General features: G+C 42.0%; 1 protein-coding gene across 10 annotated transcripts in view; it reads right to left on the minus strand.

Annotated features, from left to right (window-relative positions):
• TIAM1 (TIAM Rac1 associated GEF 1) overlaps nucleotides 1-13960 on the minus strand; it is a 429921-nt gene that overhangs the window by 21973 nt on the left and 393988 nt on the right. For all 10 annotated transcript variants that reach the window (XM_077118818.1, XM_077118816.1, XM_077118809.1 and 7 more), the window contains 6 exons: nucleotides 9465-9644; nucleotides 8560-8628; nucleotides 7199-7324; nucleotides 5639-5747; nucleotides 1866-2045; nucleotides 1667-1785 (listed from right to left, as the gene is read on the minus strand). In XM_077118818.1, the coding sequence (XP_076974933.1) occupies nucleotides 1667-1785; nucleotides 1866-2045; nucleotides 5639-5747; nucleotides 7199-7324; nucleotides 8560-8628; nucleotides 9465-9644 (783 nt within the window). The remainder of the gene's footprint in view (nucleotides 1-1666; nucleotides 1786-1865; nucleotides 2046-5638; nucleotides 5748-7198; nucleotides 7325-8559; nucleotides 8629-9464; nucleotides 9645-13960) is intronic.

A 13960-nucleotide genomic window follows, 5' to 3' on the forward strand; every position in this document is an offset into this window, starting at 1 on the left:
GCCACACCTTAACTGAAGTAACCTCATCAAAGTTTCTACTTACCAAGGGTTCACACCTACAGGAATGGATTAGATACAAGAATATGTTTTTCTGGGGTACATTATAGGTCCAAACCACCACCACACACCATCCTTCCAAACACAGTAGAAGTGTTTTTCTTCATAGTTTGCTCTCAAGCTTTTCTCATTTTTTTCAGTGTGGAAAACAAAATTGAGTACAAGTCTATTCTCATCAGAGTATACAGAAACATTGATGAATATTCTTACATATCATGCTCCTCTGATTCATCTCAATATTATCATCATTTTTCTTTATGCAAGCCCTCCTCAATGACTCATGCACAAAATTACAGTTCACTCTAGGTCTTTTTGGTGTATACCTGTCCTGCTATTGCTTCTTCCAAGTAGGTTTTTGGGAGACTTAAAAAAAAATTTTCAGAAAAGTTTAAAACTTTCATTCATTCAACAAGTATTTGTTGAGCACTCCCAATGTGCCATTCTTCTTCACCTCTGGAGACATAACCTTACCCTTTAATGGTGCTTACATCCCAATGGACACAGCCCAGACCACGGAAATGGAAGTTCACCTTCTCACTTAACACAGAGTAAAACCAGAGATCCTGAGGGGGAAGGGGTGGGCATCAGGAATGTGCCTGTCATGTTAATAATTTGTCCAGCCAAGAAAGAAAATTCCCATAGCCTTAAGTAAAGGAATTCCAATAACATCTTTTTCATGAATATTTTATTTTCAAATGGCACCTTTAAAATAACAAAACCCAAACAGCTTTATGGCAGGCACTGTTGGGGACTGAATCACACTCCCTGTTAAGACACGTCCAAGTCCTAATCCACGTGCCTGGGGGTATGAGCCCATTTGGAAAGGGACCTTAAAGATGTTTTAGTTAAAGTGTGGACTCATTTGTGAATAGAGTCTTCAAAGATCCTATTTAAGTGAAGCAAAACTGAATCAAGATGAGCTTAATCCATATGGTTAGAGTCCTTAAAAGGAGAGGGAACCAAGAGAGAGACACAGGCAAGTGAGCAGGAGTCAGAAGTCAAAAGAGGCCAGACAAAGAGAGACCACCCTATGATGGAGAAGAACCAGCACCAGACCAGTACAGACTCTAGAGAAAGCATGGCCTTGATGAAACCTTAGCGTTGGACTTGTAGCTTACAGAACCATGAGACAATGCATTCCTATAGTGTAAGCTAACCCACATGTGTGGCACGTCTCAAAGTAGCCCGGTAAACTGAGGAGGGAGCTCTGAAACCAAGAGGGTCCTATCATGGTCAGGTTCATGCATCAGCTTAGCCAGGTGGTGGTGCCTGGTTGGGCAAGCGCTGGCCTGTCTGTTGCTATGAGGACATTTCATGGACTTAAATCATGATTACACTGACTGCTAAGGGGAGTGTCTTCTGCAATGAGTGATGCTTAATCTAATCACCAGAAGGTTTTTAAGGATTCAGAAGAGACAGTCTCCCGTGGAGACTCTTCTGTGGAGTTTGTTCAGACCCTTCATCTGAGTTGTCAGTTTGCAGCCTGCCCTACAGACCTTGGACTCTACGTTCCCACAGTTACATAAGACACTTTCATAAATTCTATATCTGCAGATATCTCCTGCAGATTCTGTTTCTCTACAGAACCCTAGCTAATACAGGTCCTTACCTCTTTTTTCTCCCCAGTCTGTTCAGCAATCAGCTGGTCAAACACAGCGCCAAACTCTTCATGGATTTTCTGCATTTCATTGATATGACTGGCGACCTTGTTCATGGTCTTGATGGCCACTGTACGAAAACAGGTTATGAAATGAAAGGCTATTCAGAGACACTCACGGAGAGGCTGGAAAGGAGAAAATGGGACTTACCATCCAGGTGGTAGTGCTCCTCACTGTCCACATCCGTGAGGGCAAAGAGCTCCTTCAACAGCAGTGGGTATTTGAGGATTCTCTGGATGGGTTTGATGAGGTAAGACTCGAGGGTAGAGGAATGCTGCTGCTTCGGGTTCTGGGCATCCAAGAATGCCTTGAAAGCCGTGTCTGTCCTGGCTGGAACAGTTTAAATACAGGTCATCAGAGAGGAACACCCAGATGGCTCCCTTATCACAGCTTTAGTCATTTACTAGAAACGGCCATTTTATAGGACTGGGCAGAAAGTGGGTTTATGTGTTTGTGTATTCGTGGGGAGGCCCAATAAGTTAAATGGCAGCAGAGTTTGCAAACACAATTCACTTGGCCTTTCAGGGGCTTCTGTTTATCTTCGTCTTCTTGTTCAAGCATATCACTGCTGGTAGAATCTTGTTTGAGGAAAGGCAGGGAAAAAAAGGCACAGCAGGACAAGACTCTCACAACTATGGTAAGCAGGGAGAACTGGATCTACCATAGTGAATGCATTTTTTTTTCTTTTGCATGGGCAGGCACTGGGTATCGAACCCAGGTCTCTGGCATGGCAGAGACCTCTGCCACCGAGCCACTGTGGCCCACCCAGTGAATGCCTTTTATGAACTGTTCTCTTGTTAATTCAGAGCAGCCAGGTATCAGCATCAGCGGTGCAGGCTCCACTGGCCAAGGCTGCAGAGTCATCTCAGAGGGGAATGAAAGTCAGACCTGAGGCAACTCAGACAGCAATTTCCTCACCAGCCTAGCTTTTCAGCTCCACTGAAAAACAGCACTTAGACCTGTCAGTGAACAATTAAGAAGACATGGCTGATGCCTTCCAGATGCAAAGGAAGTGGTGGAAAAGGGAGCTCTGGAGTGAGGGCAAAAAACAGGGAAGTAGGAAAGACAGTATGTCAGGGTGACTTGACAGTGGGCATAAATTAGAGAGAGGGAAAAAAAGCATCTGATAAAAGTGTATTTCTGTCTCCAGTGATCAGGAGAGCGAGTCAGAAAGATATTTTAAAAAGTGAATTGTGGAGATGTAAAATCATTCTTCTCACTATCTTTATCCTGCTAAGAAAACAGCAGGGATGAGGGACGGTCTCATAAAGATCAGAAGCTTTTAATCCCTCTAAGCCCCACTTAGAGAAGCCAGACTCCATGGGTACAGCCATCATCCTCCACCTTCCAGAGGAGAACAGCTCCCTAAAGGAGATTGGAAGTGAGGGAACAGTGAGTCTCTGGGAGAATCAGCCAAGCTGTGGTTTCCGTGGGACATCCCAAGTCAGGCTCCAGGCTAGAAAGGGCCTAGGAATCACCCCCAAGATCCTCAAGCATAAGGACATGGCTATGGGCAGGTACCCATCACTTTGTCTGTGATGCAGGAAGGTCACTCCAGTCCAAACTATTTATGAGCCAGTTAAGACTTGTAGGTATGTATTTTGTTGATCTCAATCAAAGAGCTCTCTTCACACTCTTGCCACATTTGGCAATTAGAAGAAAGTGGGTCATACCTACTGCTTTAAGGGACAGTGTGGTAGTGAGATTCAGTTGTCAACTTGGCCAGGTGAAGGCACCTAGTGTGCTGCTGTGGACATGAGCCAATGGTGTATGAACCTCATCTGTTGCTGATTACATCTGCAGTCGGCTAGGAGGCATGCCTGCTGCAATGAATGATGCTTGACTTAATTGGCTGGTGCTTAAATGAGAGAGCACAACGTAGCACAGCCCAAGCAGCTCAGCATACTTCATCTCAGCACTAGCAGCTCAGCCCAGGCCTTTGGAGATGCAGAAAGAAATCACCCCAGGGAAAGTTGTTGGAACCCAGAGGCCTGGAGAGAAGGCCAGCAGAGATTACCCTGAGCCTTCCCACATAAGAAAGAACCTCAGATGAAAGTTAGCTGCCTTTCCTCTGAAGAACTAACAAAATAAATCCCCTTTTATTAAAAGCCAATCTGCCTCTGGTGTGTTGCATTCCAGCAGCTAGCAAACTAGAACAGACAGTTTTGAAAGAGACTATAACATTTATCAGGTGTAAAAAAATAACAGACTTGAATTAAGAATAATCTACTGTGCCAGAATTTAATTTAATTGAGTGATTAAAAATAACATAAATTGCTCTAAGGACTGTAACGAGTATATAATTTCACTGCAGAGCAAAAGGCCCTAAAATAGTTACTTTAATAATTTCATGACAGTTTTTAAACACACACACACACTTACACAGAGCTATACATGGTCTAGGTCAGGCAGCAGGACAAGAAAATTTTCAGGTTCCCTCTAAATGTTTGCACTGAACTAGAACTGTGTTGCATTGCGTATTGCTAAATTTGTCATTATCTGGATCAGACCATTTTGTTATCCATGGGCTGACAATATTAATATTATATTTCCTATAATAGGGTTTAAATGAAGTCAAGCTAGTTCTCTTTAGCAGCAAACATAAACATAAGAGCTGGTAAATTATGGACATAGTCAAGAACTTGATAAGTAACTATTATGCTATAACAGTTAAGTTTTAAGGAAACTCAAGCTGATTTCCAGAGAGATCCCTGGAAATCAAATGTTTCATTTGGCTCTACCATGAAACCTGGAAAGGTTTCATTAACCCTTTTACCTCTAACCATCAACCACAACCTGGAATCACAACTATTTTCTTGACACTGGAAAAACAGTCTGCATCTTCTCAGCACATGAAGGAGACTGCAAATACATTTAACACTGATCCACGCACAGCAAAATATAATCACAATTTGAGAAATTTTCCTGAATAATTAAAATGTTAGTAGCACTGGTGCTCGTTACTATCACACTCTTAGCAACAAAAATGGGTGAGGGGAAGATGAAATTCCATGAAAAGTACATGAAATATGATAGCTTATAACAGAAAATAATAGCAAATAGGAATAAAGCAGTGGCGTTCTAAACCCCTGCACTGGTTTCAAACTGCTATGTACCCCAGAAAAGCCATGTTCTTTAATCCCAATTCAATATTGTTGGGCGAGATCTTTTTGACTAAGTTGTTTCCGGGAAGATGTGACCTACCTAATGTGGGTGGGACCTTTTGATTAGATGGCTTCCGTGGAGATGTGTCTCCACCCATTTAAGGAGGGTCCCTTACTGGAGTCCTTTAAGAGGGAACCATTTTGGAAAAAAGCTACAGAGCTGATACAGACATAGACCTTTGGAGATGCAGAAAGGAAATGCCCCCAAGAAAGCTGTTTGAAATGGGAAGCTAGGAGAGAAAGCTAGCAGACATCACCATGTGCTTTCCCAGCTGACAGAGAAACCCCAAATGTCAGCAGCTCTTTCCTGAGTCAAGGTATCTTTCCCTGGATGCCTTAGTTTGGACATTTTATGGCCTTAGAACCGTAAACTTGTAACTGAATAAATTCCATTATTAAAAGCCAACCTATTTCTGGTATACTGCATTTCCAACAGCATTAACAAACCAAAAGACCCCCTATGTTTTGTATCATTGCAAAATGACCCTTCAATTATGGCCCAAAATAGCTTGAGTCAAAACTTAATAAAAAGTGAAAAACTACTGGGGACATTAAAACATTTCATTCAGAAAAAAAAAAAAAAAAAAAAAAATACAAAACCATTTCATTCTTCAGTGCTCATATTTGTGGCTTCTTGGAACATCTACTTGGCACATAAGTGACTCAGCTTTCTGACCAAAAGCCCCCACCAGGCAGCCACACCACTGTGAACCGATAACTAACACAACTACCCCACCACCTGGTCCTCCCAGTCCTTACCTTTCACCAGGACCTTGGGGACTTTCGTGTGGCTGGCGCAGAAGGCACTGTAGAGCTTGAAGCGGTCAGCGTAGTACAGAAACGACCCCCCCAGGGAGAACAGCACTTTCTGGATTTAATGAGAAAAAGCACAGGTGCTTCATCTTCGTCCTCATATAGCAGTACGAGCAGGATAATAGCAAAGTTCGCACAGCTTGAACTCTTCGCCTAAGTTAGCATCATTCATGCCTGTCTCACTGAGGCTCCTGAAACTGCCTACTAGAAAGTATGCATGCTTGCAAATTTGTGTTAACAAATGCTGGATTTTGTCTCCTCAGTATTTATAGTGGAGATGTCACTGCTTTTCTAGTCCTGTGTCTTTTAATGACCTTTGAATGCTGATGAGAGAATGTCGATGGCATTTGGGAAAAGGTTTTCAGAAAAGGGAGAATTTTCTCATTAGCTCCCATTGGGAGGTGACAGATGAAATAAAGGCAGGGAATGCTCACCCCCAAAAATATATAGAAAACATGGTTCCCAGACCACTACTTCTACCCACTTCCAACAGGGGTGGAGAAAAGAACACAAGCAATATTAAAGAAAGGAGCACACTCCGCTCTGGGAGTTAGGCATCTCACCTGCACACAGAGTACGTGTTGTATGATTTCATTTATATAGTATTCCAGAAAACACCCACAATCTACAGTGATAGAAAGCAATGGATGGTTGGCTGAGACCTGGGGGTAGGAGGCAGGAGCAGGGAGGGACAGGAGGAAGGAGACATTGAAGGGCAGGAAAAATGTTTGGGGGTGACATTCACATTCACCACCCTGATTGCAGTGATGGTTTCACAGGTTTACACACAAATTAAAACTTATCAAATCCCGCCCTTTTAAAAGGTACAGTATATTGTATGTCAATTTCACTTCTCAATCTGTTTTTCTTGTTTTTTAATTACATGATGGAGACTCGTAAGCCACCGCCACTGCATACGAATCAAAGAGTTCTGCCGACTGGAAGTGCAGCACTGCAAGAAAGGAAAAGCCAACCGGGGAGGAGGAAATAAGCTGTAACCATCCTAACTAAGGCACTAGTCATAAATCCTCACTAAGGTCACAAGGACACTGTCTGCTGGGAGATCATCTTTCTCCTGGATAATGATAAGCATTTCCATTAAACAACATTTCCCAGAACAGGATAAATTAATTTGTTTGCTGGGAGACCTGGGGTGCTGCTCTAATTCAGCTAATAGCTAAAGTATTAAAGGCCCCATCATATATAGAAAAAAAGGTCAAGGTTAGTGCATCTTCCAAAAGACACACCAGTCTAATGCAAGTCAGTGACACTGGTGTTTCCTTTGCTCGTCAAGCAGGACGCAATCAGTGTCCCTCCAGGGCTCCCTTTAAGAAGGAACCCCCCCTGGGGCAGTTCAATGAAGACTTCAGCCCCATGAGCACAAGAACTTACCAAAGACAGCATACTGCCGCCTGCAATGTTTTATCAGAGGACTCAGGTGACCCATAAACTAGCCCACTTAAGACATCAGAAAGCAGCATTATACTATTTGAGGATGAAACATACCTTGAATTGAACGACTTTCTCCAACTTTTCCAAATCAGGTACCAGTCTCACCCCATCTTCTAGAGTTTTAAGGAATTCTACTTGAAATTCTACCATTTCAGTTAAATTTCCAAAGAGCACATCGAGCTGGGAAATGAAAACAGAATTTAATCCACCCCATATTTCATCAGTATTCAGAAACATAATTCATATATTATTACCTAATTTTTGTCTCAACACTCATCAATTAAGATAGCAATCCCATGACCAGACTGTGGGAACACCTCCTGACTCTCTGAACCTACACCAAACAGCGTAACCCGAAATTATTTGACCTATTTATTATGATTAAATGAACTCAAAATGTTTTCAGTATCACCACGTGGTAGAGGAATTCAGACCTGGCACAATGGGATCAACAATTCCATCCTGACTAAATGGGGGAAAAGGAGTGTTAATAAAGTATCAGTGGCAGAGCAAGTTCAAATAGAGTCGAGAGGCTACTCTGGAGGTTGCTCTTATGCAAGCTTCAGGTAGACCTGGCTACCTATCATAACCTGCCAACTCCCAGCCAGAATCATTTCAACCAATCCTAAAGAACACCTAGGGCAATTTTTAAGATTCCACAAGGGTTCCAGGCACTAGAGTAACTTGCCAGAAACCTACAACCTCCAGAGGGGTCCCTGGTACAGATAAGTACTGAAACCTAGCCCAGCCTCTCCAGAACATCAGATAGTTTCATCTCCCTACCCCATATCAGTGACAGACCCTTCCAATATCAAAAATTTAGAATTGCCATAGCCCAAACAACCCCAACAAGAGGTATGGAAAGATCAAAGGTGATGGTGGAATTATACATAGAAGATAGGACTTAAATGAATATGAATGCTGAATCATTAAATTGATATCTCTTTTAGTCTCCAGTATTTTAGAGCCGCTAGAAGTAAAAACCTAAAATTGTGAAATTGTAACCCATGTCAAAGTCTGAAATATGTTCTACAACTGACTACGGTGCTGTGCTTTGAAATTTATAGCTTTTCTGTATATATGTGATTGTTCACAAAAAAGAAAGAAAGTCGATTATAATGATAAAAAGAAAAAACTTAAGCCCTCTAGCCTCTAATATTCTGGAGCAGCTAGAAGGAAAACTCTGAGAGGATCGTATGGTAGCCCATGACAAACTCTGGGATCTGTCCTGTAACCACGTTTGGAAGAGTGATCTGAAAACTTTTGCTTTTTTATTTCTTTGCTTTGTATACATATTATACTACACAACAAAAAAGTTAAAAAAAATGTTTTCAGTATGGTGTTGCTCCCTCTTGACCAATAAGTCAAAGATTGCAACAAGACTCTCACTAAGTTAAAGATGATTTCTACCATACCTCATCTTGGGTGAGAAAAGTTTCTTTTTGAAGAGGTTTCAGGTATCTCTCCATGAGACAGTTTAAGTCCTGATGGAAAGGAAATCTCATTAGTGCATCTAAAAGTCTAGGAAGAATCTAAAGGAGAAAAACAGATTATGTTCCAAATGCTAACATAGCCTTTCATTCATTAAGATCCAATAAAGCAGGGCTTAGTCAACCTTTTCCATAAAGGACCAGCTATTAAACATCCTAGGCTGTGACACAACTACCCAGCTGCACTGTTGTAGCACGAAAGCAGGTAAAGTCAATCCGTAAATGAATGAGCTGGCTGTATTCCAATAAAACTTTATAAAAACAGAAACTGAGCTGGATTTGGACCAAAGGCTATAACGTGCTTACCCCTGATTTAAAGACGAAAATAGAGATTTAAAATCAGGTTACACTGCTTTAACAAGGGAAATATCAGTGAATGCCAGGACAGGTGATAATTCAAAGAAAACAGACTCAAATTAGATTTGTGTCTAGATCTGCCTAAACTCAGATTATGATGATAACACTCTCCAGTTTTTCCAAAACTAAATTCAGTTTTAGTGTTCTTCCAACAACCTTTCAGAGGGGTCAAGAGGATAATTTAATATTCACCAAAGTCTCCTTCCTCTGTCAAGAAATCAATTTACTGATAAATATGTTTATCAATAGATTGTTTTCAGAACTGGTATCTTCCTTAAAATACAACAGGCAATCATAATGTTCAGAATAAAGGTCAAAATTCAAGCAGGAGACCAAGATACCCTGCATACTAGGAGTTATCTTTGTTGTCAACCATAGCAGCAAAGACAATATAAACACACAAATTTCATTCCTGAGAAGAGGAAGCAAGGCAGTGCCTGTGGGACAGGAGAAGCAGGAAGGGCCAGACGTACTTTCACATAGGTTCGCTCTGTCTCCAGGAGCTCGCAGATGACTTTGCGCAGCTTATCAGCATCCGTGAGCTGTCTCATGGTTGCCAGCTGGGGCCCGGAGGAGTCCTGGGGAGATGGGCTGGAGTCAGCCGTGTTCATCTCATGCAGACTGCGGCAAAATGCAGCCACCTGTTCTGTGCTCTTCAGAGCACAGTTTAAAAGGCAAGGAAGACGTGGTTATGCCTAATCAGAGAGCCTTGTCTGGACACAGTCCCTCCCAAAGGCGCTCTTCCTGGCTCATGAACAGTCACGCGTGAATGACATCTCACATATCCCCCAAAATGCTCCACATCTGAATAGTCAAACAAGCCTAGTAATGATTGCTAACGTTTACTGAGCACTTCCCGTATGCCAGGTACTGGTCTGATGCATTTAATCTCTACACACACCCCTCCCCGCCCCAAGACAGTGAGTAAGGGCTATTATTATTCCCATTGAACAGCTGAGAAAACTGAGGCCCAGAGAGATTAAATAAATCATCCAAGATTACAGAGTACACAAGTGGCAGAGCTGGGATGTGGACTAGGCAGTCAGGCTGAAAAGCCTGTGTGCTTTGGCACACTCCATTTATGTGTGAGGAGACACAGAGAAGTATATTTCAACCAACGTGCTAATTAATTGTCAGACTCCCAGCAGATTGTCAGTGCATGTGCTGGTTTGAATCTGTGGACCCTAGAAAACCATGTCCTTTAATCCTCATTCAACATTGCTGGCTGGGAGCTTTATGATTGTTCCCATGGAGATGTGTCTCTACCCATTCCAGGTGGGTCTTGATTAGTTTACTGGAATCTTTTAAAAGAGGTAGCATTTTGGAGATATTCCCCGCCCCCCCGCCCCTTTTTTTAGAGCCATGAGAACTAGGAGAGCCCATGCAGCCAGCCAGACACCCCTGGAGATGAAAGAATACACCTCTGCAGGAGCTTCTTGAAACAAGAAACCTGGAGAGAAAGCAAGCAGACCTCACCATGTTTGCCATGTACCTTTCAGGGTTGAGAGAGAAACCCTGAACTTCATTGGCCTTTCTTGAGTGAAGGTAACCTCTTGGTGATGCCTTAACTTGGGCATTTCTATATTCTTGCTTTAACTGGGACATTTCCATGGCCTTAGAATGGTAAATTGGCAACTTACTAAATTCTCCCTTTTAAAAGTCATCCTGTTTCTGGTATATTGCATTCCAGCAGTTAGCACACTAGAACAGTGCACTATCTACTACTTTGCAATGTTATAAGACAATTTACAAGTTAAAACTCTCCAGTCTCTGTTAATAATTGCCACTGAGGCAATTTTACAGATGAAGACAGATACCCAAGCATTTAAAAAAAAAAAAAAAAGCTTCCATTTCTCCAGCTTCTCCAAAAGCAGGAAGGTACCACTCCTGTGTAAGTACAGAGTTGGGCCTCCACCCAATGTCCTCTCTCCTGGATGATTCCAGTGAAGACTAGAATGGTTGCAGGAGATTTTCTCATACATTTAAAGTTTAGGATTCTACGATTCCAAATCTCAGCTTTCGGGTTATGCCAAGCAGTTTTCCAAACCATGGACTGCTAAAAAAAAAAAAAAACCCAGGGGGATACCAGTAGTTCTCCACTTTGGCTGTATTTTGCAATCACCTGGGGAGATTGCCACCCTCCAAAGTCCAGTGCACACACTAGAGCAATTCAGCGAGAATCTCTGGAATGGGATACACAGGCACTGGTATTTTTTTTAAACTCCCTAGAGAACCACTCCAGAGGCTATTTTATAGCACAAAATCTAGTGCATTACTATTTGTTCAAATGCATTTCTCTACAATTATTTGATAGGTATCTCTTCGAAGGGTGGGGCTGTCTTTTCATACTTCTCTTCCCTGCTTCTATTGTCTAGTTCAGCTGTAGGCACAAAGCATTTCCAGTAGATACCTGTGCACAAAAAGACTTACTTCTATCACCCACCCGCCCCAGAGGGACAAGAGAGGACAACCTCCCAAGATGAATGTTTGGTGCACAGAGCTGAAAGCCAAGCCTAGTTTATTCCATGGGGCATTTTTTCCCCCATGGGGAAATTTTTAAACACAGATGAAGGCAACTAACATTACCAGGTCTTTCCTTCATCAGTGCAGCCAAAAAGGAAGGAAATGGGGAGCTATCCCTAAATGGGTATAGAGTCTTTGTTTGGGGAAGATGAAAACGTTGTGGAACTGCTTACATATTACTGTAGTTATGCTTAATGCCACTGAACTGTACACACACACACACACACAAATGGATACACTGGTAAAGTTTAAGTTATGTATATTTTACCACAATAAAAAAAGGGGGAAAGGAGGAACTGGATTCTAGCATAAAGATAGTACAAAGACATGGAAAATCAGAACTTAAAAAGATTGCATTAGCAGTGGTGTCACAAACAAGAGCCAAATCTGCATAATTATAATTTCAAATGTCTTCCCATTTTCACTGTATTGTTGATAGCACTAACCCTGATTCTATACACCAGAAAGCACCAATCTCCTGCAGGTGGTGCTGTTCGATATTCTCTATGGAATTGGGGCTCTGGGACACCGAATATCCCCACAAAGTATTTTACCTTAAGTGATTGATTGGGGAAACTCACCAAAATGGGCTGAATTATATGTGTGTGAATTATATCTCAATCAAGCTGTTAAAAGACAAGGACTGCTTTTAATCAAAGCTTGTTTTAGTAGAAATGAGCTAAACAGTTTGATTTAGTTACTAACCCAAAGTCATCTAAATACTGTCAGACAAGGTTTCATCTTAAAAATGAAAAAGGAACAAATGCATCCATTTTAATAAAAGTAGTCACACATTCTTTAGAAAATTCAACGGTACCTGTAATAGGCAACTGCATTAGAACATCATTATAAGGAAAAGAAAAGAAATCCTCACAAAAACGAAAATCCCATGGACAGAAGGTATGAACTGAGAACGAACTACTCTGCCCCCAAACTCCCTGTTGCTTGAATGTGGCACCCAGCAAAGGAACTCAACAGAGCAAACGGATAACTGGCAACTCGTTTATACAAAGCTTTTTAAAATGGTCCAACGTAACCACAGCTGTGTGTCCCTCACACATAAATTTTAAAAAACATGATAAATAACCCCACCATCTCAGTCTGCTCAGAGGGCACAGAAAACCTTTCTGCAGTTTTACCATTCGGACCAACTATCCAGATGAAATTCAGCATCCTCATATATGGTACCAAGGATGTTGCGTGATTTAACAAAAAGCAAAAGCTAGAAATTTGGGGGTTCTGACACATTTCAGGGGCAGGAAATTCCTAAAGTCACTTCCCCTTGTGCCTCCAATTCACACCACACCACTCTTGGCTACATTTGGGCATAACGATGGAAGGTCTGGGTTCTTACTCCCTCTGGTTTCATATAAATACTCTTGAGACGTCAATTTTTTGGAGGGTGAGTAAGGATTCTGACTTTGCCTGTGCAAAGTTCATCATCTCTAAGGTTTGTCACCTTAAACAGATCCTGGGGCAAAGCTTAGGTTAGTAGGATGTAAGCTGGTGCTTTAGTGCTTTCAACCTAGCTACACACTGCCCAATCTCATCCCCAAACAGCCCAAACTTATTCACCTTTCTCCAGCCACACCCTCCTGAGCAAAACCCTGGATTATTTTGGGAAATGTCTGTGGTATCCCATGTTACCTCTGGGTCCTTCTTCTGGGACAGTTCAGAGCCTTAGGCATCCTTTCTTCATTAAACACATCCCTAAGCCCAAGATTGATTTAGCAAGGTGGTCTCCAAGGCGGTACAAGGGGGGCAAAGTAGTTCCTCTACTGGCCAACTTATTCTGATTCAAGATACCAACTCTCAGGTTTATCATGAGGAACTGAGTCCAAACTGACATAAATGCTTCATGGGCAATTACATGTCATTTCACTAAAGAATTAAAAAAATACCCTAGTATTCCAGGTTATGATGCCTATAAACATTGCCAAAGGATGTTATTCACGAGACTCTTGAAATTTTTGCATGGAAATGACTAACTTAAGGGGATGCTGTCAAGTTTGAGATTCCTGCTTTACCAAAATATCACTTAGGGAAAAAAGATCCTTTGAAGGCAGAATGGAATGCAGGTCTCGTTTGGGATCCCTCTAATCTACAATTTTCCATATTGTGGGCAAGCTTTGAATTCCACCTCGCTCCTTGTTATAGTCAAAGTTTATATTGACATCCACGAGGACCTTCTCCACATGGCTTAGCCAAGTATAGATGTAGGAGGAGTTGAGTGCAGTGACTTTCTACTCCATCCCTGAAGTGTTAGGTGAGATTTCTGCCATTCACTCACTAAACACTGTATGTGGCCAGAAGTGGCCAGAAGTGCCCAGGAGGCAGCCACAGTGGGAAGTTCTCAACACATTCCTGTTAGCCAAAGCTTCCAGGAGCTGGGACAAGCAGCTAAGGACTCCTGCAAGAGAGAAGACAGCCAAGATTCCTCCAATGG

Source organism: Tamandua tetradactyla, chromosome 10 (genome assembly GCF_023851605.1).
Source record: "Tamandua tetradactyla isolate mTamTet1 chromosome 10, mTamTet1.pri, whole genome shotgun sequence".
Classification (NCBI taxonomy): Eukaryota; Metazoa; Chordata; class Mammalia; order Pilosa; family Myrmecophagidae; genus Tamandua; species Tamandua tetradactyla.